Genomic DNA, 26,433 nt, shown 5'->3' with positions numbered 1-26,433 from the left:
ACTTCTTACATTTGGGCATTGCATACCCTGTTCCTCCCTCTATATAAAAATATAGCATTCATCATTTATATATCATTCATACTTTAGAATGCTGTTTCTGTGGTTTTTGCTTCTATCCACACACTTTCTGCAAATTCTCATATTACTTGTTGTTCTTGTGCAGTTCCTATCCAACATTAGGCGACTCTTAGGCTTTGACATTACACACTAGTTTTTCCATGGTTCCCTCAGAACACTTATGGGGGTCCAAAGAATGGATCAATCCATGGGCCTCCTCCCTCCTAAATCCGCCCCTGCCTGGCATTTAACTCAGCTAATGTTCGGTGTGGTAGGGTGGTGTACCATGTTAGCCATTAAGGATGCAATGAGAAATCAAGGAAAACGACACCTTTTTATTGGCCAACTAAACAGATTACAAAATTACAGCTTTCGAGGCCCCTTTTTCAGGCTAGTTCAAAAGCTTATTGTAATCTTTTCAGTTAGCCAATAAAAGGTGTCATTTTGCTCGACTTCTGAATGTTTGGCGTGATATTCAGACCTAGACAGTACTCCCTAAAGCACTGACAAACTGAACCATGCATAACACATTCGTCTCTGTTCATATGACAGTACAGGGGCTACTCAAAGCAGCACTCTGAGTAGCTTCGAGTCTTTAACCAGTATCGCCTTTCAAGCTGAAATCATTGCCCAGGCTTGATGAACTGCTCTACTTACTTACTTACTGTCTGCCTGAAGCTTCGTAGAGCGCCGTCTTCCGGAGGTCTGAGGTGCACGCGCGTGTTCGTCCCCTTTAAGGGCTCCCACAATGCCGCGCGCGGAAGTTGCGCAAGACTCTGACGGTCTCGAAGTTTTTCGGACAGCAGTTATCGGACAATCGAGCGTTTGTAAACCAACAGTGAGTCCGTTAAAAGCGTTTAAAATAGCGTGAAAAGGCACGCTTGGTTCTGTCAGGCCCAGGCGTGATCCAGCGCGTCTCACCATCTTTATTCCAAGCTTAGCCACTAGAGGCCTGCTCTTGAGGGCGAGGCCTGAGGAAGATGTCGTCCGCCGGCCAGGCCTCCTCCCGGCGGCAGTGGTGCTACCTGTGCGATTTGCCCAAGATGCCGTGGGCCATGATATGGGATTTCAGCGAAGCAGTGTGCCGCGGCTGTGTCAACTACGAAGGTGCAGACAGGATCGAGTTTCTCATCGAGACAGCACGGCAGCTGAAGCGCAGCCATGGTATACAGGACGCCCGATCTCCCGGGCCGCAGTCCACGAAGCACAAGGAGGTTCCTGTAGAGCGATTCGAGAGAGCTCGCGGTGAGTATGGCGTGCCAACGAGGTTGCCCAACGGCCTGGCACGGCCCGAGGAGAGCGTGCACCTGGATGCCAGCCGCCAAAGCCCCAATCCGAGGAGAGCCATCGTAGGGGCCGTGCCTCCCAGTTTGTTGGCACAAGGACTAGTCAGTACACCCCATGGACTCTTGGCAACCGTGCCGGGTCGTCCAGTGGGCGCCTCTCTGAATATTGCTACACCCCTTTTAAATGATTTAAGCAAACGTCCGGCGCAGATGGGATTTGGAACCTTAGTGGTAGCTGATTTTGACAAAGAGCCGAAAGACAAGCAGAGGAATGCAGAGGTCCTGGCCGAGCTGGCAGACAGCACGAGGAACCGAAGCGAAGAGTGGGCTGGCCGGCCCAAAATGGTACGGGAGACACTGATCACACTTTCCAGTTGTACCCCTTTCAACGTTCGCTTCAAAAAGGATCACACACTGGTGGGACGTGTCTTCTTGTTTGATGCCAAACCTGGCCTGGAATTTGAGATGAAGATCTTTATTGAATACCCCAGCGGTTCCAGCAACTTCTTTTCTAGTCTGCTGAGCCTGGCCAAGCAGATGTTTCATGACTGCATGAAAGATTCCAGTAAAGTGATCAATTCTGGCTTTAAATATGTGGAGTATGAGAAGAGGCATGGCACAGGAGAATGGCGGCTCATTTCTGAACTATTGACTGATCAGGTGCGGGTATTCAAAGAGAGCCCAGTCCCTGAGCTTCTCCCTCATGCCTATATTGACAATAACTGTGCCATTTTGCCAACAGCATTGTGCCCACTTACCCGGAGCTTGACAGGCCGTAGCACAGGGCGGCGCAGAAAGGCTTCTCCTGAACCTGAGACTGCAGACGGAATGGTGAAACCACTTGGGGACGATCCACCGCAGCAGAAGCAGCATTGGCTTCCCGTAGCATCAGCTATCTATGCGGGGGCACCTCACTTGCCAATTTCAATGACTGCATCAGCTGGACAATCCAACCAGCCATCCTTACAGGAAGGGGTGGCATCCCACAGTGAGCAGTCTCCCATAACTGCTCTGATGAGTGTGGCGGACAGTTTGGGGGCCAACCAGTCCCCGAAGGACTCTGTTGCAAGCAGCATGGTTTCAAGACAGAGCAGTGGCAGCCCCTCATCTTCATCTTCTCCAGCAGGACAGCAGCGGCGCTTAGCTTCACGAAGTGGAGAGCAGCCGTCTTTTCAAGGATCCTCAAACAGCAGTATCCCTGCTGGTCCAGGTTCTGAATCAAGTGCTGGGGAGACATCCACTACTAGCAGTGTCCCCCTCTGCTGTACTATCTGCCATGAAAGACTCGAGGACACACATTTTGTCCAATGCCCTTCAGTGCCAAGTCACAAATTCTGCTTTCCATGTACGCGGAATTTTATAAGGGCACAAGGAGTTAGCAGTGAGGTGTATTGCCCCAGTGGGGATAAGTGTCCCTTGGTGGGCTCCACTGTACCTTGGGCATTCATGCAGGGGGAGATTGCAACCATTTTGGCAGGTGACGTGAAGGTAAAGAAAGAGCAGGACCCATGACTGTTTGAAACTGGGTTTTGAGAGACTCATTTGATATCCATGAACTACTATTGCAGCATATTATGTGGGTTCAGGGGTTCCTTGATTGTTATGTCATAAGTGTATTTTATTTAAAACTGCTGGATGCTTGGCATAAAAAAGGCAGAATATGTAGTAAGAAAGGTAAAATCTTTAGACGTGTGAACAGCTCCCGACATACAGGAGGATGTTAAACGTTTGCAGTGAGTGTATTGTACTGCCCAGTCTTTTGTTGGGAAGCAACAGAGGTTTCTTTCTTTGACGATACCTCTGTAGAATATGAACTGAAAGTCTTAATGATGTGTGGGAGAGAGGTGCCCTGATCAGAGCAGTGACAGTCATTCTGATGAAACAATGCCTTAGCCACTCTAAATGCTTCTGGTCCTGCAAGTTAAATGATGTTGCAATAATCACATTGCTATAGAATGGCACTCTTCCCCCTTCAATGTGCAGAATACTGAGGGATACAATATGTCACTTTCGGGATTTGGTAGTGCGCATGGCAGACTTCAGGGGTAACACCCGTTTACTTAGATCTGTGCACAATCTAGTCCAATCACATCAGTAAACGTATATATTTCGGAGGGGTCAGGGTTCCATAATTGATAGGTCTACCCGTGCTTTATTATGCTTCATTGCCCCTTGCTTTCTTCTTCCTCTTTTATATTTGAACTAAACTTAAAATTGGTGAGCCTGATCCCCCTTTGTGTTTTTTCCTCGGTTCTTGTTGTAAGTTTGGAGGGTTGGTTCTTAGGCTTTTCCCACCAAACTATTGTAATTTGAATTAAAATATTTTGCAGCCTGCTCTCCGAGCCAGATGGGTATATGTGGTCTGACAAAGCCCTTAATGCTGCCCAGTGCAAGATAGCCTCCGAGGACCAAGAAGGCATCTCCTGTTGTATAAGGCTCTTTCTTCAGTTAAATTTATATTTTTAAAAGAAAGCAGTTAGATTTTCTTTTGATGGTTTACTCCAAAGAGTTCTGCCATTTTGGCAGATTTTTTTTTTGTTTTTTCAGTTATCAGAAGAGAGTAATTTTAGAAAGCACTTGTTCTCGCTGTCAGCAGGGTCACATTGCACTTTAATTATGTGGCACACAAAGGGAACTGTAGGTGCATGGTGGGCCTGAGAAGACCTGTTTTGCTTTGTTGAGATTTTTTCCAAGCACATTACCAGCCATTGGCACTTGTTTGTTTTGGGGTTACTGATGTAATCTTTACTTAAATGATGGAGGAGACACCGTATAGAGGTTTCTGATTTTGACCCATGATTGTCAGACTTTGGTTTCAAATCTCTCAGTTTTCTACAGAAATAATTATGTCACTCGAGAATTCTCGTCTTATGATGAACATTGTTGACTACAATTACTTAATCAGTTATGATAATGGTTGACAATTTTATCTAAGGTATTATTGAGGAAGTTACAAACAGTTTTTTAATAAAAGTCCATCCATGTTGGAAGATGTTAATGTATAGCAGGAACACGTTCTTGTCCCTAGCTGAGTCAATTTTGACTTCTCTGTCCATTTCATGAAATGATGCCTTTACTTCCCTTTTCCTATGCATTCTCAGTTTGACCAGACTTTCTGTTAGTGGTGTACTTCTGGCAGAGGCTTAGTGCCTACGGTAGAAGTCCGTTTTTGGTTCTTTTTTCCCTTCTTTCTGCTTTGTTTTCATGTTGTAGTTTCAATCAGCATTACAGATGAAGGAGTAATAGTTATTCAAAGTTGATCTATCACATTAAATCTTGCTTGGTTTCTGCTCATCATTTAAGGTAGTGCTACACAACTCGGAAGGGTGCAGGCAGTTTCAGTTGGTAAACCCTGGATGGGTTGAAATGAATGCTGTTACATTTTATTAGATACTTAGGTCAAAGTCTTAAACTGACTTCCCGCTCATAGAATTTAGACCTGCAGGAGTAGAGATGAGCTAAGATCATATCTGCCAGCTTATTGTTTGTCCATTTGAGCAATGCTGAACAGCTCCTTGCAGTGAGGCTGGGTAAATGAACGTTTGTTCACTGTTATTTTTATGATTGTTACTCACCTGGTATAATTTTGTGATGCTTAATGTATAAATATTAACAGCTTATTTTCTTTTTTGGGAGGAAAAAAGTAATTTTTAAGCACATTTTAATAAAAAAAAATTCTGTATCTTTCTAATTTCTGTGTTCTTGGTAAATGGCATCATTCTTTGCTTTTGCTTTTGGTATGTTAGTACAGTGTAAAGTGATTGAATATGGACCCTGTAAGGAAGCTGTTACAATAACCAACACAAAGGAGCAGCACACACTATTAACCATAGCAAATGTAAAGGTACAGCACATACTAGAGTTTGTTTGTTTTTTTCTTGTTGACGAGTTTACATTTATGTTTCTAACATTTACTTTTTGTCCTTGTGTGGCATTATAATCTGTGGGTTAATCCTCCCTTTTCCACTAGATGGCAGCACAACAAAGTTCATTGAAAAGAATTGAATAAATGGGACTTAACCCTGAAAATATGTGAAGTAAAGTTGGGGCTTTAGGAGTGTTTGGTGGGAGATGTACTCTTACGTAGCGCTCTAAGACTGATTTTATATTCATACCAGTCTGACATGTAACAGGTGCAGGCTATACACCTCTAACTGAGGATCTTCTGCATTAAAAAAATAAATGAATCCACCTTCATTGTACTTGGAATTTGTATCACAAAACAGTCTAAAGAAACACTGAGCATTTTCGAATGCTGACATACTGTGGCTTACTACTGGCCCGAATGAATACCATTATTATTATTTCAAGACAGGTTTTAAATTATAAAAAAAAAAAAAATGATACTGTCCTGCTATGTTAATGTGTAATTTAGAATCTGGCCTGCTTATAATTTGTGAATTGTCAGAGCCCAGTTTAAAATCCAGTGGGAGGCTCTCAACAAATGTAATGGAATTTTAAAAAGTGACACATGAATTGACCCCCACAGCTGCTTCCATCTGTTTGTTTTTGTATATATACTTTGGTATATGAATGAGCATATGCTCTTTGTGTTTGTTTGTTTGTTTGTCGTGTTTTTCTACGTATTTCTAAGATTTGTTATAGTTTCATATCTGTGCATAGACTGCAATCATTCACATGGTCCCAGGTCTAGTGTATAAGAAGCAAGCACACTGTCTACAAGCCAAGGTTACTTCAACCCCACCACTGACCAAGCTAAGTTTGGCAAGCAACAGCGTGGCCACAATCCAGGAATGTAAGTGAAGGACAATAGGCTCAGGTGCAGCCGTTACATTTTGGAAACTGAAAGAGATGTGGGTGTTAAGCAGAGGAACCAAGAGGTACTGGAGTATAACGTGACAACAGAAGCAAAAGAAGGAAGAATGGTGCTTTGTCTGTGGATCTCCATTTTTTTTTTCTTCACAGATACATTTTTAGAAACTCTTAAGGTATATTAACTAAATTATTTAGCATTAACCTTGTATGTATCATAAAAAAATTAGCCTTTCTGAGTAAGCATTGATATACTGTATTTTATAATCTTAGAAAAAGTAAATTACAAGTAAAGGCAAAAACTAGCGTCACAGTAACGCTGACAAATGACTGTTTAATGCCTTGCGTCCACTATTGATCCTCGACCTACTGCACCCCACATTAACGAAACACGTTTTCTGCTCACACTTGAGTGCACATTGACATATCTTGCAAGGGATTTTTTGCTAACGGTTGTTAATGCTAATGGTGGAAAGTGAAAGTGATCATCAGCCATAACAAACTGCTCCAAATCTACTCATGCAGAGTGTGTGCCACTCTTGCTGTGTTGAGATAAGAGTAGGAACACAGTAAAGCCTAACTGAAGTATTTGACTACCTGAACACCTCTGTAGATGTGAGGCGTAAATCTAAACTTTATGTAAATGTCTTTAGTAACACCCCATGTCTACTCACTTCTTCTTTTTTAATAATTCATTAGCCATCATGTTTGAATTGATATAGGATATTCCTTACAGGTCAGGATAATTTCATTATTTTTCAATTTATTCTTTTGTGGCAATCATTTCAGGAAACAGGCATGGAGAGCTTACAAATTTACAAATCTAAAACAGCTGTGGAAATGAAAAATTAGGCATATATACAGCAGTATACTAAATTTACACAATTGTTATTGGCTACACACAAAAAAAGATGAAATAAAGGAAATGCCAAAAAATGTAGATTATGAAAGAAGGCTGTCTTGGAACTAAGGAATGTGATGAAGGAATACAAATTTTGGTTATAACACATTTTTAGATGGATCAGATTACTGTACAGGGTTTGTTCCTGCATTAAGCACAATGCTGGTGGGACAGGTCCCACCTCCCCAAATTGGACTGAGGCTTCACAAAATGAATGAACAGATGGTTATACAGTAGCTACTTTCAGTTCCTCTTTGCCATTTTTGATTGATGTTCACACCATTCCACTGAGAGACCCTCAAACTCTCTGTCTGACATGATACAGGACAATGGTCTTCTTCGTGTTCTTCTTGAGGGACATATCTGAAATGATTCTTAATATATAAATATTACTGTCTTGCAGAGGAAAGGGAAAAAGAGCTGGGACTGTTATCCAAAACTATTCTACCTCTACATCTCTGTTCACCAAGCTAAAGAAGACAATCTGCATTTGGAAATGCAGTGCTTGACATGTACAGCATAATTCATAACTTTAGAGTATAAAAAGGGGACACATGGCCAGGCACCTACTGATCCTCTGAGCCAGGTATTTTCTATCATAAAGACCTTACTAACAACTCTTGAGAGCTCCCATTCCTTCATGTCCATATAAATTCAGTAGATTTATTAATGTAGCTTTAACTTTTATCATTTCTGTAATTTAACGTACCTGGTGCCAGCGTTTTATGTTCTGCATGTATTAGTCTAGATCCCCCAGGACCCTTTTTCCTTTCACAGTATGAAGTTAAACTGATTGCAGAACTGCCAAAGTGTGCATCAATGTGTCACAAGTGTCGTGCTTTCCAGTTTTTATCATTTTCTTGCATACATTGAAGATTAACCTTAGCCAGTAACCAATCACACAAAATGTGAAATCAGAGCATAAATCTACATATGAAAGTAGGTTTGTTATGTGCCAGAAAAGAGGCACAGTTATTATTGTTATTAGATTGTCAACTCAGGACAATCAGGCCAAAGCCACATAAATATACAGTTAGGTCCATAAATATTTGGACAGAGACAACTTTTTTCTAATTTTGGTTCTGTACATGACCACAACGAATTTTAAATGAAACAACTCGGATGCAGTTGAAGTGCAGACTTTCAGCCCCTGAAACGAAGGGATTGTGTTAAAAAATGCTTTAGTTGCCTCACATTTTTATGTAATCGTTTTGTTCACCCCACTGAATTAAAGCTGAAAGTCTGCACTTCAACTGCATCTGAGTTGTTTCATTTAAAATTCATTGTGGTAATGTACAGAACCAAAATTAGAAAAAAGTTGTCTCTGTCCAAATATTTATGGACCTAACTGTACCATTGAAGGCTTGTTATTTCATAAACCTCTAGGAAAATGCAAACAAAGCTTTCATTGCTATCTTTGATCCCAGATTTTTGCTCTGTGTGTATCTTTACTTAGGCTAAGGCTACAAAAAACAATGTTTTATAGTTTGTGCTCCACAAATGCCCCTTTTCAACCTTGAAATTCAACGTTACTTCTGCTGCTCCTATTCCCTGGCAACAGATAACCATCCGTAGTCCACTACCACTGCATGATTGTCAGATGCGGGCGCTTTCATTGTCATTGAACTCTGGCAGCTGTACAACAATACCTACCAACCGTGATCAGTTGATTTCACACTTTTTAGGAATGGATACATTTTGTGATGCAGTGTCCCTACACTGAGCAACTCATACTGCAACCACATGCTAATGAATGAGAGCAAGATCACTGTATGTGCTGATTTCTGTCCATTTGTCTTTGTACAGTTCTACATGTTGTCTTATACAGTAGGTACTCTTCCATCCATCAAGGTTGTTCACTTTATCTGCTTTGATTTTTTGCAGTGACGATGCAAAACAAGCTAGCAAGCAGAATGACATGAAGTACAGTCTGCTGCCAAACTAGAGAAACACAATTGGAAATGTTTGCATCTGGAAGCAAGTGTCAAAGCTAGTAACTAAAATGGATCCCCTAATCCAACTGTCCCATTTCCACAGTCCACATTATCCATTAAAGGAGTGTGGAGAGTCACGAGGTACCCCAACAGCAGCAGGTAAAGGTCTAGCACTGTGTGGACCTTCAGTCTGTCATCCATTATATAGCACGCTCACTCATTTATACTCATAAAAAAAGTATCACATTTTATTTATTTATTTATTTACTAGGGGGTTTCCCCCTGCTCGCTTTACTTGCCAACCTCCCCGGACTGCGCAAGGTGCCAGCGACTTCGTGTGACTGACGCTTGTGAAAAGGGGGGCTGAATGCACCCCAAGGAGACGCGGTCGCTCCTCCGAAACCCCCTCCTAAATGGTGATACAATGGGAAACAAATACAGTATTTTTTTTACCTCCTCTTTGCTCGATCAGCTGCTGACTTGCTGCCATGCCACATGATCTGTATCTCGCGCAGTGCTTCGAACATTTAAAAGCTTGTACAGCAGCTGTCTTTGTCTTCTACTCTTTGTCTTTTATTTCCGGCCCCGGGCGTGGTTAAATCTCTTGGTATAAAGTCTTGTCTCGCGTGACGTGTGTTCTTGATATTTTTTAGTTTATAATTTAAAAACGGAATAAGAATCTGAAAATCTAACAACATCACATTAAAGTTCAATAAATTCTGAAAAGAATATACCAAACATATATATGTAGGTTTTAAAATAAGCCTGATTTAAAGCGTTTAAAAAATGTCACATAAAATTGTTAGGATTTTATATATATAGAGTAGATGTAAATCACTTTAAAAACAACATCAAGGCTGACCAAAGTGCTGTACAATAAAATCAACATATAAGACACACAATAACCAAAGGGTAAAAGAAACAGAAACACATAAGAGCTGAAGAAATTCATAATAAAAAGTGCACAGATAGTCAACATATCATACTGGATTAAAGGCCAGGCAGTAAAAGTGTGTTTTTAAATAAGATTTAAAGACGGCAAGTGAAGGAGCCTGCCTAACGTGCAACAGCAAATCATTCCAGAGTTTTGGAACTGCAACTGAAAAAGCCCGATCACCTCTGAGTTTGCATTGTGTCTTAGGAACACGTAAAAGCATCTGCTGACCTGAGAGAGCGAGACGGTACATAAGAGTGCAGCAGTTCTGACAGATAAAATGGGGCACAAACATTAAAGGATTTAAAAACAAATACAAGGATCTTAAAATGGATACAAAAACAAACTGGAAGCCAGTGAAGGGAAGCCAAAACCGGGGTAATGTGCTCATGCTTGCCTGTACCAGTTAAAAATTGAGCAGCAGCATTTTGCACCAGCTGTAGGCAAACAATGGAGGCCTGACACATACAACTTTTAGGTGTTGAAAGAAAGTAGAATGATGTCCTACCAAAAGCAGCATGGATGCAGGAGGAGCATGTAGCCCCAGGTTCTTGGGACTGTGAGGCGGTTTATAGGCATTACCATAAGGCACTTCTGTGATCTTCCTGGCCATTACATTCTGCACAGAAGACCACCTCAGAAAGATGCCTGAAACTAATGAGACCCTTACAAAACTGATGATGAATTATGTTCATTGGAAATTAATAATCAAAGTTGTAGGTTATAGAAATAAACTGTAAATTCAGATTACTAAAATGAAGAAGCCCTTCTTCTTCTTCTTCTTACGGCTGCTCCCGTTAGGGGTTGCCACAGCGGATCATCTTCTTCCATATCTTTCTGTCCTCTGCATCTTGTTCTGTTACACCCATCACCTGCATGTCCTCTCTCTTCCTTCTCTCCATCATATCTGCTAATTCTCTCCCCTTACCAGTCATACTGCCAACATTCAAAGTTCCTACCCTCAGTTCCACTCTCTTTACTTTCCTCCTCTCCTCCCGCTTCTTCTCCTTCGGCCAACAGTAGCCCAATTTCTGCCAGCACCCTGTTGGCTAACAGTATTGGTGGCGGTCATTGTTAACCCGGGGCTCAACTGATCCGGTATGGAAATTTGTATTGTTGTCCACATATTGATTTGGCAAAATTTTACACTGGATGCCCTTCCTGACGTAACCCTCCCCATTTATCCGGGCTTGGGACCGGCACGAATAAACACACTGGTTTGTGCATCCCCTGTGGCTGGGTTACTAAAATGAAAAAGCCCAATTTAAAAAAAAAAACAAACAAAAGTGATGATAGTGAAAGAAACTGAGAGGAGCACCATTAGCAGTTCCAGCAGAGATAAAGGAATACAAACTGAGATTCAAAAACATCCCAGACTCTTTCACCCAAGACCTGTATATACGAGTCGTGGGTCTGTTTCTTCAGGATGGACACCCTTTCAAGTGGCTATGGGGTTGCAGTGACTACCAACATGGTTTCTCTAGAAACTAAGTACAGTGTTGATTTCAAGAAGTGTTTTAGGAAGTTCACCTAAAATCTTTCCTGGAGAGCTGTCACCGCTTTATCGTTTGGACAAGTATAGTTTCAGATATCAACTACTGTGACAATTAAGGGTCCATTTACAACTTTTTTATGTTTTATCATTTACAGGAGACAACAAAAACACCAGTTCAACACTGGAGATTGACTAAATGATGCCAAATCTGCTGTTCATGGGTTATGAGTTATAGTTAGTAAAGTTCTCTCCAACCACATCTCTCACAAGACTCTTTTTGCTGTTTGATATGGTGTAGTGATTAAGGCTTTGAACTTCAACCCCTAAGGTTGTAAATTTAAATCCCACTACTCACACTGTGTGACCCTGAGCAGGTCACTTGACCTGCCTGTATGCCAACTGGAAAAACAAAAGAAATGTAACCAATTGCATCATAAATGTTGTATGTAACCTTGGATAAAGGTGTCAGCCAAATAAGTAAATGCAAATATGTGACTTACCTAGTCACATGTACAAAGGACAGTGAAATTCTTACTTGCATGTGCTAATGAACATGGAAAATGTTACCACTCTCCCGCTTAGGATTAGAGCCTGCAGTCGTGTCATTTCAAGTACTTTTTGATCATCACAACATGACACTGGACAAAGGTTGTTACCTGAAACAAACAGTGGCCAAAATAAGAAGGTGAGAGAAACTGTTATGAGAGGGGTGAAATAAAAGGGAGTGTTTAAAGACTAATTCTGTATGCAATGTGAAAGTCAAGAGCATCAAAGTCTCGGTGGATGAGCTCAGTGATATGGTGGGGGCAGGAGGACACTGTATCCTGATTGCATACATTTGTGGCACTCATTCCTTATCTGGAGCCTAACCGCGAGATAATGGGTACAAACAGTAAATGAATTGATCCGTGGTACTTACATTTCTGTTTTTTGAAAGATGTTTAGAAATGCTTCAACTTTCACTTAAGTGGACATCTATCTATCTATCTATCTATCTATCTATCTATCTATCTATCTATCTATCTATCTATCTATCTATCTATCTATCTATCTATCTATCTAATTTTCTAATTTTAATGGCTAAAATGTATTTGCTGCTTACCAGTCAAAAAACATATGCTCCAACTTCACATTGTAAAAAGGTTGGCCCCAAACCAGAAATGACAGAGGAACAGATAATGGGAGCTTTTGACCATTTTGATACTGATGGCTACATAGATGTGAAGAAACTGAAGGTTGCAATGAGAGTTGTGGGAGCTGAGTCAAGAAAGGAGAAAATTAAGAACATTATTGCTGAAACTGATGAAGAAAACACAGGAAAATATGATTTCAGTGATTTCTTGTGAGTGATGAACCAGAAAATGGAAGAAAAGAATTCAAAAGAAGAAATACTACAGGCATTTTGCTTAATTGATGTTGATGGGGCTGGAAAAATCTCATTTCGAAACCTAAAAAGAATTGCTAAAGAGCTTGGGGAGAAGCTCACAGGAGAGGAGCTACAGGAAAGGATTGATGAAGCAGACAGAGATGGAGATGGAGAGGTAAATGAACAAGAATTCCTGTGTATTATGAAAAAGAGGAGCCTCAATTAAACAGACAAGTTCTATGTTTATTGCTGTTTATTTTTTTAATTGTTACAAAACTGCCTGTTACTAAAAAGTATATATACATACATATATATATATATATACCAAATGCATAAATAATTTAAAAAGAGAAAAAAAAAACTTTTACAAAAATTAATCTATGATGCAAAGTAATCTATTGATTTCTAGAGAAGCCCTAATGTATTTCAAGAGTTATTTAAAACATTTACAATTATCTGTCTATCTAATGGTAGCTTTTATTTATTTGGTGTATTTTTATAAGTGTCACTGTGTATTAAATAGAACTTTTTTATTTATTGTTTTCAAGCAGGAGATGCATTCTGAGAATCGTGGATTGTCTCCACAATATATTATTGTACTTGTTATGTGCATTTCATTTGATTGGAGTATTATTTTCTGTTTACAATAATGTAAATTTTAAAGTATATTTTTAATATTGATTTAAGATTAGCACATTGTGATTGTTTATTCTGTTCATCACGCCACATGTAATAACGATTGGTTGATGTATTGTGTCACATTTTAAGAAGCTAGGCAACGTCGCCTTCATGTTTCATACCAGACATTTTTCTCCCGGTGCTAGTGGGGCATTTCTTGTACTTTGCGTATTTTGTTTTCTCTCTTTTTTTTAATTCTACAGCGGACTTGTGACCTCACTAACCCTGCACAATATCTTGTGATGGCGCATGCTAAAGACAATGAATGCTGACTGACAGATGCTAAAGACTTCAGAAAGGAGATACGATCTGCACCATTCCTACTTTATTGTACCGTTAAATGACTGGTAACTCCGATCACTCAGGCCTGTGTGTCGCCCTGAAGTCAATGTCTCTGTTTACACTTCGACTTTCGCAAGCGCTCGGCGCTGATGTTCAGCAACTGGAGGAGCGGGTGGGGGTCGAATGAACTCGCTGCTAATTACTATTGTTCAAGTACTGTATCTGAAAAACAGCAACGAAACATACGGACACTGGAGTGGGCGTCTCTAAGAGTGCAACACCTTGTCCATTTTACGTAAAAAGCGGACAGGAAGCGTTCTCAATACACACCCGACGAGACGCTCGCCCCAGCCGCTTAGCATCTCAATAGCAGGCTCGATCGCTAATTAACACCTCAATAATTGGATAACAATGGATTTGATGAGATAACACAATTAGGAAGGAAGCCATTGTGGCTTGCATCTCCTGCAGTGAGATTAAGGTCTGTTTAATAATCTTACTATGTGCTAAATTTCTTTAGTTCTTGATTTAGTTTTTAGACGTCTTCAGTAATTCTCTAAAGGCCGCAAATTCTTCACGATCAACCACATCTGGTTCAAGATCACTGGGGAAAGCATCATGTGAAAAGCTGTTGACTGATTATTGCATGCAGGGAGAATGAGCTCTGTGAGAGTAACGTATAATAAGGACCTTCAATTTGATTCACTGATTGCATATAAAGAACATTCGGTATAAAGAAAAGGATCAAAATGTCTAAAAAAAAGTTCTCGCCGTCTGCTTGAAAACGTTTGATTATTTTACGGTAATCAGCGAAAAAACTCTCTTACTGAAGATCAAATCAGAATAATGTGCATGTTTCCATTCATTAAATGTACGCACCTAGAGGAGAGAAAGAGTCGGTTCAGTTAACAGTAAGATAAGACTTCTAGAAGGCATTTGGTCAGGATATTACATTTATGCTCGCCCATTTAAAAATGGCCGCTTAAAAGTGGTACCAGGCGGAATATTAGAAATGATTATAGAGAAAGTGGCCAAAAGGGAGTACAGTATAATCAAACGTTTAGCTGTACAATTTCGATTTCACGGAATACACAAGTCGTACTGTCGAGCCGCAAAATTCATTCAGAATTGCAGCCTTTTGGTTTTAGTGACGCTGTCAACGACGATTCGTAAGGATGTCTTTGTCAAGCTGAGGTTTACGAGGACTACGCAACACCACTGTCATGCTTATACGAGGCCGCCTCCTTAATCATCTCACACTTACGTATGCTGATCGAACTTCTCTCCTGTGTATCATCTGTCTTCAAATTAGCGGAATTGGAAGATAGCTGATAGATTGTTATTGGGTCCCTACGTTTTTCAGCTGCTTGTGTTATCAACGCTTTCCATAAAGCTGTGAGTTAATGCGACTGACACTGACAGGGGGCAGGGTAGCATTTCTGGAGGCAAGCAGATATGAGCGTCCCAAAAACGGACTATTTCACATTTGACAAACGGTCACATCTAGGCGAAAATGCTTTTTAAATGAGAATTTTAAAAACGTATACATCTTGTAAAGATCTTTGTAAAGCCACAACACTTACACAATTTATTCACTCAAAAAACAATGGGGGGCTATAACCAATACTTAAATATATGCATGGTTGCAATCCATATTTTATTATTTTGTTCAAGTTTCTGAGTTACAAAATTTAGTTAAGAAGCTCTGCTGTTGCAATAATAATGGGAATTACTTCAACTTACTATCTCCACTTACTTGATTCACTAATAAAAGCAAAAAAATGAGGCTGTGGTGACTTAATCAGGTTGGTTGGTGAGGTGATTTCCCTCCACACTCTGGTCCTGTAATGGCATTTTATAGTTCTTTACTGTATTGTTTGGTTCCTCCTTGAAACATTGCATGACAAAGAAGAGTTTTATTCTTGGAAGGGTTCTTTACATATGAAACAGGTTCTTAAATTGTGGAAAAAACAGAAGTATTTAGGCTACCAAGCAAGATACTCACAAACCAAGTTATTTCTGGAACCTTCATGTGGATTGTTCTTTTGGAAACCAAAAATGGCTCTTCTAAGGCATCTCTCTGAAGAACAACTCAAGCATGTTTATTGTTAAGAATACATGTCACAGCGTAACTTGACAATAATAACAAATAATAAGATAAATGTAGGCTATTTGGATCAAACTTAAAAGCTTAAATAGCTTCTTTTATGTACTAAAGGGGTGGCACAGCAGCATGGTTGTAGCATGGCTGCCTTGAAATAAGGAGACCAGGGTTGGTACCCATACAGGGTGCACCCTGTGTGGACCTTGCATGATCTTTCCATGTCAAAAGACATGCAGGTTAGCTAAATCGGCCTTATGTTGTGTGAGTGCGAGTGTGCTTATGTGTGTTGACCCTGCAAAAGACTGGCTGCCCATCATACCTGCCCATGCCTGCTGCTTGCTGGGAGAGTCTCCAGCTATCCCATGACCCTTCCTTATATAAGTGGGTTTATAAAATGGATGGATGAGTAATGCTTGAAATATCTTTATAAACTGAGAAAAAAGTATGTTGGAACTACTTTCATTTTTTGTGCAGTCAATATAAGTTAGAATTATTAAAATGTTTTTATTTATTTAAAATTTAGGATTATTTAACTTAATTTTCTAACCCACTTAATCCATGGCAGGGTCACATGGGGTTCTGGAGCCAATCCCAGCTAGAATAGGGTGCAAGGCACGAACAAATCCTGTCATTGGCAAGGTGAACACTTACACACACCAGATACACACTAGGGCTGATTTATCATCACCAATTCACCTAACCTGCATGTCTTTGAACAGTGTGAGGAAACTGAGGCATGCAGAGGAAATCCACACAGAGACAGGGAGAACATGCAAACTCCACACAGAAAGGAACCCTGGTCTCCTTTACCGCGAGGCAGCAGCACTACCACTACATGGTAATGACATGACACTGCTATTGTGGGCTGCATCAGGAGTGGGCAGGAGGAGGAGTATAGAAACCTCATCAAGGACTTTGTTAAATGGTGCGACTTAAACCACCTACACCTGAACACCAGCAAAACCAAGGAACTGGTGGTGGATTTTAGGAGACCCAGGCCCCTCATGGACCCCGTGATCATCAGAGGTGACTGTGTGCAGAGGGTGCAGACCTATAAATACCTGGGAGTGCAGCTGGACGATAAATTGGACTGGACTGCCAATACTGATTCTCTGTGCAAGAGAGGACAGAGCCGACTATACTTCCTTAGAAGACTGGCATCCTTCAACATCTGCAGTAAGATGCTGCAGATGTTCTATCAGATGGTTGTGGCGAGTGCCCTCTTCTACGCAGTGGTGTGCTGGGGAGGCAGCATTAAGAAGAAGGATGCCTCACGCCTGGACAAACTGGTGAGGAAGGCAGGCTCTATTGTTGGCATAGAGCTGGACGGTTTGACATCCGTAGCAGAGCAACGGGCACTCAACAGGCTCCTATCAATTATGGAGAATCCACTACATCCATTAAACAGTGTCATCTCCAGACAGAGGAGCAGTTTCAGCGACAGACTGCTGTCACTGTCCTGCTCCACTGACAGACTGAGAAGATCATTCCTCCCCCAAACTATGCGACTCTTCAATTCCACCAGAGGGGGTAAACGTTGAACATTATTCAAGTTATTGTCTGTTTTTTACCTGCATTTTTTATTACTCTTTAATATTTTTGCTGCTGGAGTATGTGAATTTCCCCCTGGGATTAATAAAGTATCTATCTATCTATCTATCTATCTATCTATCTATCTATCTATCTATCTATCTATCTATCTATCTATCTATCTATCTATCTAATTAAAAATACTTTTAAAAGGAAAGGAAAAGTTAATTCAACTTGATCGTTGACGTATTGGCTCTACTTAATTTTAACAGAAGTTGACATAACTCAAAAAGGTACTTGCAGACTGTTGTGTTATGTTATTTATTGATTGATTGTCCCGAAACATTTGGTTTTAGAGTTTTCCAGGAAAGCTTACTGACTTTAAAAACAAAACCTTCTAATGTCAAAGCAGCAAAGTTTTATTTTTAAACCATGACAATAGCCATTCATTATATTAATAATCATATTCCATATTACAATCACCTTGAATTCTAAGAATAAAGGTGAAATATTTTGGTACAAAGTGCTTAAACCTGGATAAAAAGTGGTCCCTCTGCAGAACTGACTTAAACATTTTTAGCATTGTGACTTTTGTATTTTTGGGGAGATTTTCTTCTGTATTATCATATACTATTTTACAATATTTACAACATTTCATTATTAGCATCATGATGTTGAGAAGTAAAAGTGTGGTCTGGTGGATAAGAAGATATGACAAAGAAGATGGACAATCCATTCTCCTTCTCTTCAGCCCGCACAGTCAGTGAAAAGACTAAGGTTTAAACGCAGGTCTCCTACAGGGCGCTAAACACTGCGCCACTTTGCCGTCCTTGCCACAGTCATGATTTAATACTGCAGAACGATTATAAAGTTCACTTTATACAAATAAAATAAATGATATCGATCTTAAAATTTGTGGCATGTCAGTTAGGGTCAGTAAATGACGCACATTTTAACACAGCTAAAAAACTGCATTTTAAAGTCTAAAGCATGCACTTCAAACTGGCATTTTCTTCAGTAAACTGGAAATACACGTTTGGTTTTAATAAAAGTCCACATTGTACTGCGAGATACTTCAGAATGTGTCAAGAGTGCTCCTTTCCTTAGACGTAAAATAATAAAACATTTGTTATTCATATTCCATTACATTTTGAACGAATTTGTAGCGTATGCAAACAAAAGTAAAACTGTATTGACCTTTTTATGTTTCGATGCAATGCAAGGATCACTGGCCTAATTCGTTACATCAGGTATCACCATATTGTTCAGGAAAAAAAATCAATGAAAATCGTTTTTACACATGGAAATTATAAATGATACTGTTGTGCTAATCGCACACATTAAATGGGAATAGACCTAATTATTTATGCTTAATTTTTTAAATAAAGCTTAGTTAACCATATGCACAATTGCAAGGCGCTTTACAGAAAAACAAATTAAAACCCCGTATCGAATACAAAGACTGAGCGGTGCATGAATAGCACAGCACATACAGTGCAGCACTGAGAGATATCAGGAGTGACCTGGAACTACACAGATTCTGAGCTGCGTGTTTCAAAACATTTTTCTGAGATACAGTACATAAATACAATATTCGGAAATTATAAATAGTGAACAATGAAATACAAAACTCGTTTCAAATGGGGCTTTTCTTTAGATCTACATTGTCCACCACGTCTTTGTTATAGCACTTTGATCCCCTGTCACAGCCTCGCCACTATAGTGTTTAACTGTTTATTTCATAGTTTTCCTTATAAAATGCAAAATAATGTACTGGCAATAGTCAATGAGTCAGCAGAATCTGAACAGAAGATTGTCATTACGTGCTACACAATATGCTACCAACAAATCTACACGACTTAAATTGATCAGAGAGTTTCTAATCGTTAACCCTTTTTTGCGCAAGATGAATCTACGCGTGTCTGTAAAACTGAGATGAACATCCGACATCTAAGGCTTTTTGTGGAATGGCCAGTCTTGTCTAAACAGCAGGGGGCGAGAGACCCTTTCAGCGCACTTTCCGGGCTTTAGGCATATTTAAATGCTACAGGGCGGGCCTTCACCTGGCATATAAGACCTGGGCGGCGGGCCGGGCTCACGAGAAGTGCCTCCCGGCAGAGCTACGCGGGATCGATTCTGTAGATGCGAACGAACCCTTGCCTCAGTCTGACGTGGATTATTTGGGTCTATTTTAGCCACGAAAGGATTTTTGGACTGAAACTAATACGCAGATTAGCACATGTAGACATTTTTCGTATGTTGATCAGGTATATAAATAAATAGATAATTGGAACACCCAATATTTAGTAATCATTAAACGCCCGTGCAGAGAGGGGGCAGCACGTTAATCGATATCGAGGAGAGGTAAAGGTACTTTCAAGAGTTGAACATCAACTAACCAAACCTGCCACTCGGATTCCGCCTGAACTGTCTCAAGAAGATTCAACCCATCGCTGGATTGGTTTTCAACTAGAGGTCTTTTTGTGGGATGTTGAGTTCTGTCAAGATGGAATCGCAAGAAATCCCAGAGTGGAGCTCCTATTACACGGACCCGCCCGAGGTGAGCTCACATTCTTGATTTAAGAAGTCCACCCAACCTGACGGTGTCTCGGTAATGTGTATGTCTGTGTGGGTTTGTGCGTCCATCATCTGACTGTGATGGTCCACTGTTTAGTGCAAAGCCTCCAACACGGTGGTGCGAAAACCTCCAGGCAGATGTCCAGACGATGAGGAGGAACCTGCCGTGAGTTGTAATAAAACTTCGGGGAGCGAAGTGCAAAATTACGTTTTACAAAATTAGCTGCACTTCGACTGGTAGAGAGAGAGGGGCTCTTTGTATAATTTTTTTTCGAAAGTTTTGTCCCAAAATATGTCTTCTGTTGAAAACTTGCGGTTGCCAGTTCGACACAAGAGTTCTTTTTTCCTTCTAGAAAAAAATAGCAAAATGTTTAAAACGCACACTGTAGAATTCAGTTCTATAATACCGTTACATAAATGGTTTATTTTAAGAAAATCGCTGAAGTGGGAGCTTAAGGAGTTCAATCAGTGTGACTAATTTTACTGGTTTGATAAGGTTTTATAAAACTTAAAGGTTTAAAGCCGTTTGCCCTTTTTTGCAGCCTAATTGATGGTTCCAGTGATACGATGAGTTCAGATCACTTAGTTAAGTAAATGTTTGTCTAAAGAGGGGATTCTGTTTTTCTGAGGACACTGCATAACGAAGAACGAAATGAGTATCCATCCAGGGATCCATTTTGCGATTCGCATTTTATAATTAATGGTCGTTTAAAACTGGAGTCAAATACGGCAGCATCGGGAATCCGCTTGGTCAGCGTCGTCAGTCCAGAAGTAATGAATAATGCATATTAAATATCTTATTGAGTGTCCCATGGACGTGAATATATATGGCACAATATCAGTCTTTGTCTAAAGCAAATTTAGAAAGATTGATTTTTTTTACACCTATGGAAAGTCTCCAGTACTGACCAAAAATCATGACAAGTCTGAGTATCCTGTATTCTAATTATTAGGAAATGCATTTATATTGTATAGTATTATAGTATATAAAACATCTGTTCATTTTATCTACTTTCTTCACTTGAGGGTCGCAGGGTATCCGAGCCCATTGGTCCCAAGCACGGAACTAACCGTTTAACTAAGGTTCGCTGTAGTTAATGATTATTTATTGGCTAAACTAATAATTTAAAATTACGCCTTTTAGCTCCACATCCATAAAAAGGCAGGACGGTTCGACTTATAACGTGTTGTTGAGTTTTTTTATCTTATCATAATTAAATCTGATTAATAACTAATGATCCTGTCCATAACATCCACACACGTAATGTGATTTTTTTTTCTTTTACTTTTCAGTCACTTCGTGGGATCGTACGACCATAACCGAGTACAACACTTCTCCACTATTAAATTTATTAATTAATTTTATATTTAGAAATAGCTTTAAAGAAGGTTTCGTTCAAACGTTTCAGGAGGGTCAAGTTGTACGTTAATTTTCAGAGCGCGCTTCATTACTGGGACTCGCTTATTAATGAGCATCTATCCTGGCACCATCAAGCGCAAAGCCGGAACTAGACGGGACGCCAGACCAGCAAAACACCTTGACTTACCCCGATAATGGTGTGCACCAGACAAGCCTGGAGTCGCTAATATACTCGGTGTTTTCAGTCTAACGATGTAGCATGAGTCGCGAGTGCGAAGACTCAGTAGAGAAGGAGCAAACTCCATACCGAACGTGAGCAGGTTCATGTGGGGTAACCACTGCAACACTTGTATAACATAACATAACATAACATAACATAACATAACATAACATAACATAACAATATTCAACAACCCACTTAATCCAGAGTACGGTGTAGAAATATTTTCTTTCAGTGGTTGTGTGAGTGCCGCGGAATAAGGGCTTTTTCTCACTGTGCTGTAACTGCTGCTTTATTTAGCACTGGCTCTGCTATGGCATAACATGAAATGCAGCTGAAGGGCTTTTAACTCCTCATTCTCTTTGGAGTTTCTACTGAATTTACTGCACACAAATTGTTCAGCAAGACTCCCCTCAGCTTTACTTCTTAGAAACATAAATCGAAACGACGTGGATTTTATTTCTCTTCCTAAATATATGCAGAAAAAAACTCCAGTGTTAAATTAACGCCTAAAGTTTCTATTTGGAGACACCTGACATATAAATACTTTTAGGGTCACTTTAACACTACAGCAGTTAATGTAACATTGGCAGCTTTGCTGTGTAACCATTATAATTTGAAAAGATTCTGTCCTTCATTAAAAAAAAACCAAAAAGTACTGGGTAATGCTGGTATTTTGCGTTCATGAATTCCCATTTCATATCCTATTGGAAAAATTAAAAACAATAAACCAGCTTGTCACAGATGATATTTCAGATCCTTGTTTGAAATAAATGGATGGGATACGTTCAATTTATATATTCTGTGTGCTTTTCTTTATGGAGGCCCCATAATGTTTTAAAATGTTTATTGTAAGGAACAGTCTAGAGCTATTTTAACAATATTTAATGGGTAGTATCCCTGGAGTCCATCTGTTGCTCAGATGTGCCATTTGCAGAATGATCTGAATTAGATGTTTAGCGCAGCCTACAGCTACCAGCACCAAGTCTCTTCTTGTAATATTTAGATAACTGCTTAAGTTGGTATACATGTCTTTGTGTCTCCTTAGCCCTATTTAGAAGGCATTGTCTATGTTGCTTTGATAATGTATTGTGAAAATTATGATTTTTATGTGGTACTTTCTTGCTGCAGCTGAATGCTTACAGCTTTATTCTCTTGTCTTGGCAGATGTATCCCTCAGTCAGCACCATGAGCTCAGGACTTAGCTCTATGAATACCGTGAATAGTTACATCAACCTTAATTCAGTAGGATCATCAGCAGCAATGAATATGGCCTATCCAACTAGCAGTCTGAATAATAGCCCCCTGACAGGGATGAGTGGTGCTTCTAACATGAGCCTGTCACCTATCACATCTTCCCTTAACCCCTCCACATTGACTCAACTTGGAACCTCTGCAACATCTCTAAATTCACTGTCACCTTACCAGAACATGCCTCAGTCGATGAGCCCCCTAAGCTACCCAGCTTCAGGGATGAACAGAGGTAAGGAGATGAGCAAACCATACCGACGAACCTTGACTCATGCTAAGCCTCCTTACTCCTACATATCCCTAATTACAATGGCTATTCAGCAGTCAACAAGCAAAATGCTCACTCTCAATGAAATCTACCAATGGATTATGGACCTTTTCCCATATTACAGAGAGAATCAGCAGAGGTGGCAGAATTCCATTCGCCATTCTTTGTCCTTCAATGACTGCTTTGTGAAAGTAGCCAGGTCACCAGATAAACCTGGCAAAGGCTCTTACTGGGCCCTGCATCCAAACTCTGGAAATATGTTTGAAAATGGGTGCTACCTGCGTCGTCAGAAGCGCTTCAAGATTGAAGACAAGGCAAATAAGAAGAACTCGACATCCAAGGTCCAAGAGGTCAATAAAGGGGGTCAACAAGAAGCCTTGCAGGACCAACACAGCCCCACCACTGGATCGGAGGGAGCAGAGTCTGCCCATTCTGACAGTCCACACCATGGTTCTTCCCCAGAAGAACAACAAAGACGCCTGATCCAACTGGAGTGTTCACCATCACTGGTGCAAGGTGGCACTTCCATTTCATCCACCATCTCACCAGCCACTTCTTCTTCGCACTCTATCTCCCAAACAATGGTCGGGAACCACCTACTGCATAACTCTATTCAGCAACTAGACATTCAAAATGACCATCTCAAATCACTGGACCCTCACTATAATTTCAACCATCCCTTCTCCATTACTAACCTAATGTCTTCTGAGCAAAAAATGGACATCAAGTCTTATCAGGAGCAGCTGATGGCCTACAATGGCTACTCATCCTCCTCATCAGTAGGAAATAAGCACAACTATGATAGCTCCAGCACCTCTGCCCTTGATACTGCATCATACTACCAAACCTTGTATGGACGGTCAGTCCTCAATGCTTCATAATAGGTAACCCCAAGGGGTGGTAATCTCCCCTGGCTGGACTTATCATTGTGGTTGGACAGAAATAGATTTAGCCAGCTATTTCAGCCAAACAGCTGGTTTGTGGTTGACCAGACTAAGATGGTGCCTTTGCCTCTTGGCAGTTAGTAGGTTGGACTGATGTGTAGACTTCTTTCTGAATTTGATTTTTTTAATGATAGTCATGCTCTGGACAAACCTCCTTTATCGAAGAGCAAATCTAACAACCACTTTGGTAACAATGAAATCGGCAACAGAAGTTTGTCCTGTCCTTGACTGATGGTTTTGCTTGTATGAGTAAAAATCTGAAGAACTTCTCAGGATCTCTTTTGAGAAAGTTATGGCTGGACACAGAAAAAAAAAAAAAAAACCTTTGCTTGTTGAATGACGCCTGTGTTGCTGGACTTCATAGGGCAAATGTGTTATGGAGGAAGGGAAGAAAATATTTTTATAATTAAACAGAAGAAATATTAAAGAAAGAAGTTTACTCAGGCCTTTTGTGTATGAATTGTATATATTATCAAGGTGCCTTATTTATAATGAATTCTTAATATATCATTTAATAAAGTGTGTCAGCAGCAGCAGGCCAGACAAATACTGGCCAGGGGAAGCAAACACACAGCCCCTCTTCTCAGGGCAGCACAGACGTCCCATGCTTTCACTGAAACTGAAACCTGTCTTTCTACTTCGCTTTGAGTGTGTTCACCAAAGCTGGGATAACTTGAATGTGGAGAAAGCGCAGATAATTCAATTATAACAGATAAAAAGGTGTGAAGCTGGTGCAGCCACTTTGGTGCCTTTTGAATTCCAAGGTCAGGAAAGTTTATTTAAATACTGTATTTTGCTTTTAAAATGCAAGACAGAGTGTGCTAATATATCTTTACCAGTATATTCCTGTATCATTTCACTTTCTTGGTTTTTGCTTATTAAAATAAACCATGAAAATTTCTCATTTAGTTTTATTTTTGAAGGGCTTGAGCAAGGGAGGGATGCTGTGGATGCCATAATGGGGGTCATATATATACAGTACACACAGTGACATGAAAGTTCGACATTATTTTGATAATTTAGGTCATTTGGTGGCACAAAGGAGCAACTGTGATTCCAAACTAGCGTCTTCCCTGTCCTGACTAAGTACTGTAGCTGTCTGCGTTGAGTTTGTAAATTCTGTTCAATGTCAATTTAGGTTTTTCACCAAGCCCTTAAGTTTTTTCCCCCTCATTCCAAAGTGTGTGTTCAGCCATTTATTAAAATTAAAACTGGACTTGTGTGAGTATTTATGTATGTTTGTGACTGTGACTTGTGATGGATACTGGTTGTCCCAACATATGCAATAATACAATTAAAAAGTGTAGAGAAAAGGCAAGCAAAATGACACCTTTTATTGGCTAACTAAAAAGATTACAATATGCAAGCTTTCGAGGCAACTCGGGGCCTGAGTTGCCTCGAAAGCTTGCATATTGTAATCTTTTTAGTTAGCCAATAAAAGGTGTCATTTTGCATGGCTTTTCTCTACATTCATAATGGCTAACACGATACAACACCCTAGTACTACAATTAAAAAGTGCAACTTTATATATAGTACTGAATAATGAATTTAATTGACAATGGTATTGCAGCAATGCTAGAATGTAGGATTAAGTGGTCAGTTTTTGCCTTGCCCTGAATGCTACAGGGATTGGCTCTTGCCTCCCAAACTCTAAAATCTGATTATGTGAGAGTTTCGTCAATGTTTGGAGCTACTCGTATGCATGGATAATTACTCATCCTAGGATAAGCAAAACCAAATAGTTTCTTATATGAAATTACATTGGACTCTTAAGAAAGGTTTCTCCATTTATTTGTTAAGATAATACTCTTATCCAAAGCAGTCAGCAAATCATAATGTCTGCACAGTACAACATGTTGAGTACTGACAGGTTATGTCACTCACCCTTGGTCAACTGGTGGTGTGGACTTAACCAGTAAACTGGTGGTCTCTGGATCAACACTTCAGCTATGAAAAATTGTTGTCTTCATCTCCCTAATGCTGTCCTGGGTTCACTGCAATGTCTGATGCTGGGTTTTAGTCTCCAATTTTCAAGACTTGACAACAGGGTATTTTTATTCTGGAAATGTTTTGAACAAAATGGAGAGCTGAATTGTAGAGTGAATAAGCGGAATGACAGGACCAATGAGCAATATATGCAGTATATGGTCTTCAACAGACACTGTGTATATTCACACAAACAAACAAAGGGATGTTTTGTTGTCACAAAATTTCATATCATTGTAGAGGTAAACCTGAAAATATTGACTTCCTTCCACTCCCATTGCAGACTGCACTGGGGCAATTCCCCTGATTCTCACCGTCTTTTTCTTTACCTGGTCTTCTTTAAAACATGCAGCCTAATACAGGAAGCAGTCATTCATGAGATCAAAAGTATGGTAACTGCCAAAAATGGGTGTAGGGGTAAGGATAAATCCTATATAATAATAGTTATTATTATAATAAGTATTATTACATTAGTATTATTATTGT

The 26,433-nt window shown here is 40.0% G+C and overlaps 2 protein-coding genes and 1 pseudogene across 2 annotated transcripts; all 3 read left to right on the top strand.

Moving 5' to 3' along the window:
• Window positions 1–807: 807 nt before the first annotated feature.
• irf2bp1 (interferon regulatory factor 2 binding protein 1) lies at window positions 808–5,372 on the top strand. The gene has a single exon (XM_028824077.2). It carries the CDS (start codon window positions 1,038–1,040, stop codon window positions 2,853–2,855), a length of 1,818 nt encoding a protein of 605 aa, XP_028679910.1. The 5' UTR covers window positions 808–1,037; the 3' UTR covers window positions 2,856–5,372.
• A 1,789-nt stretch (window positions 5,373–7,161) lies between these two features.
• LOC114668421 (centrin-2-like) lies at window positions 7,162–12,973 on the top strand (annotated as a pseudogene).
• A 6,457-nt stretch (window positions 12,974–19,430) lies between these two features.
• foxa3 (forkhead box A3) lies at window positions 19,431–24,860 on the top strand. The gene is made up of 2 exons (XM_028824677.2): window positions 19,431–19,900; window positions 22,665–24,860. The coding sequence occupies exons 1-2, from the start codon at window positions 19,829–19,831 to the stop codon at window positions 23,895–23,897; spliced, it is 1,305 nt and encodes a 434-aa protein (XP_028680510.1). The 5' UTR covers window positions 19,431–19,828; the 3' UTR covers window positions 23,898–24,860.
• Window positions 24,861–26,433: the final 1,573 nt, after the last annotated feature.

This window comes from Erpetoichthys calabaricus, chromosome 18 (assembly GCF_900747795.2).
Source record: "Erpetoichthys calabaricus chromosome 18, fErpCal1.3, whole genome shotgun sequence".
Taxonomy (NCBI): domain Eukaryota; kingdom Metazoa; phylum Chordata; class Cladistia; order Polypteriformes; family Polypteridae; genus Erpetoichthys; species Erpetoichthys calabaricus.
Note: the sequence above shows the minus strand (reverse complement) of the source record. Positions and strands in the feature narration are given on the sequence as shown.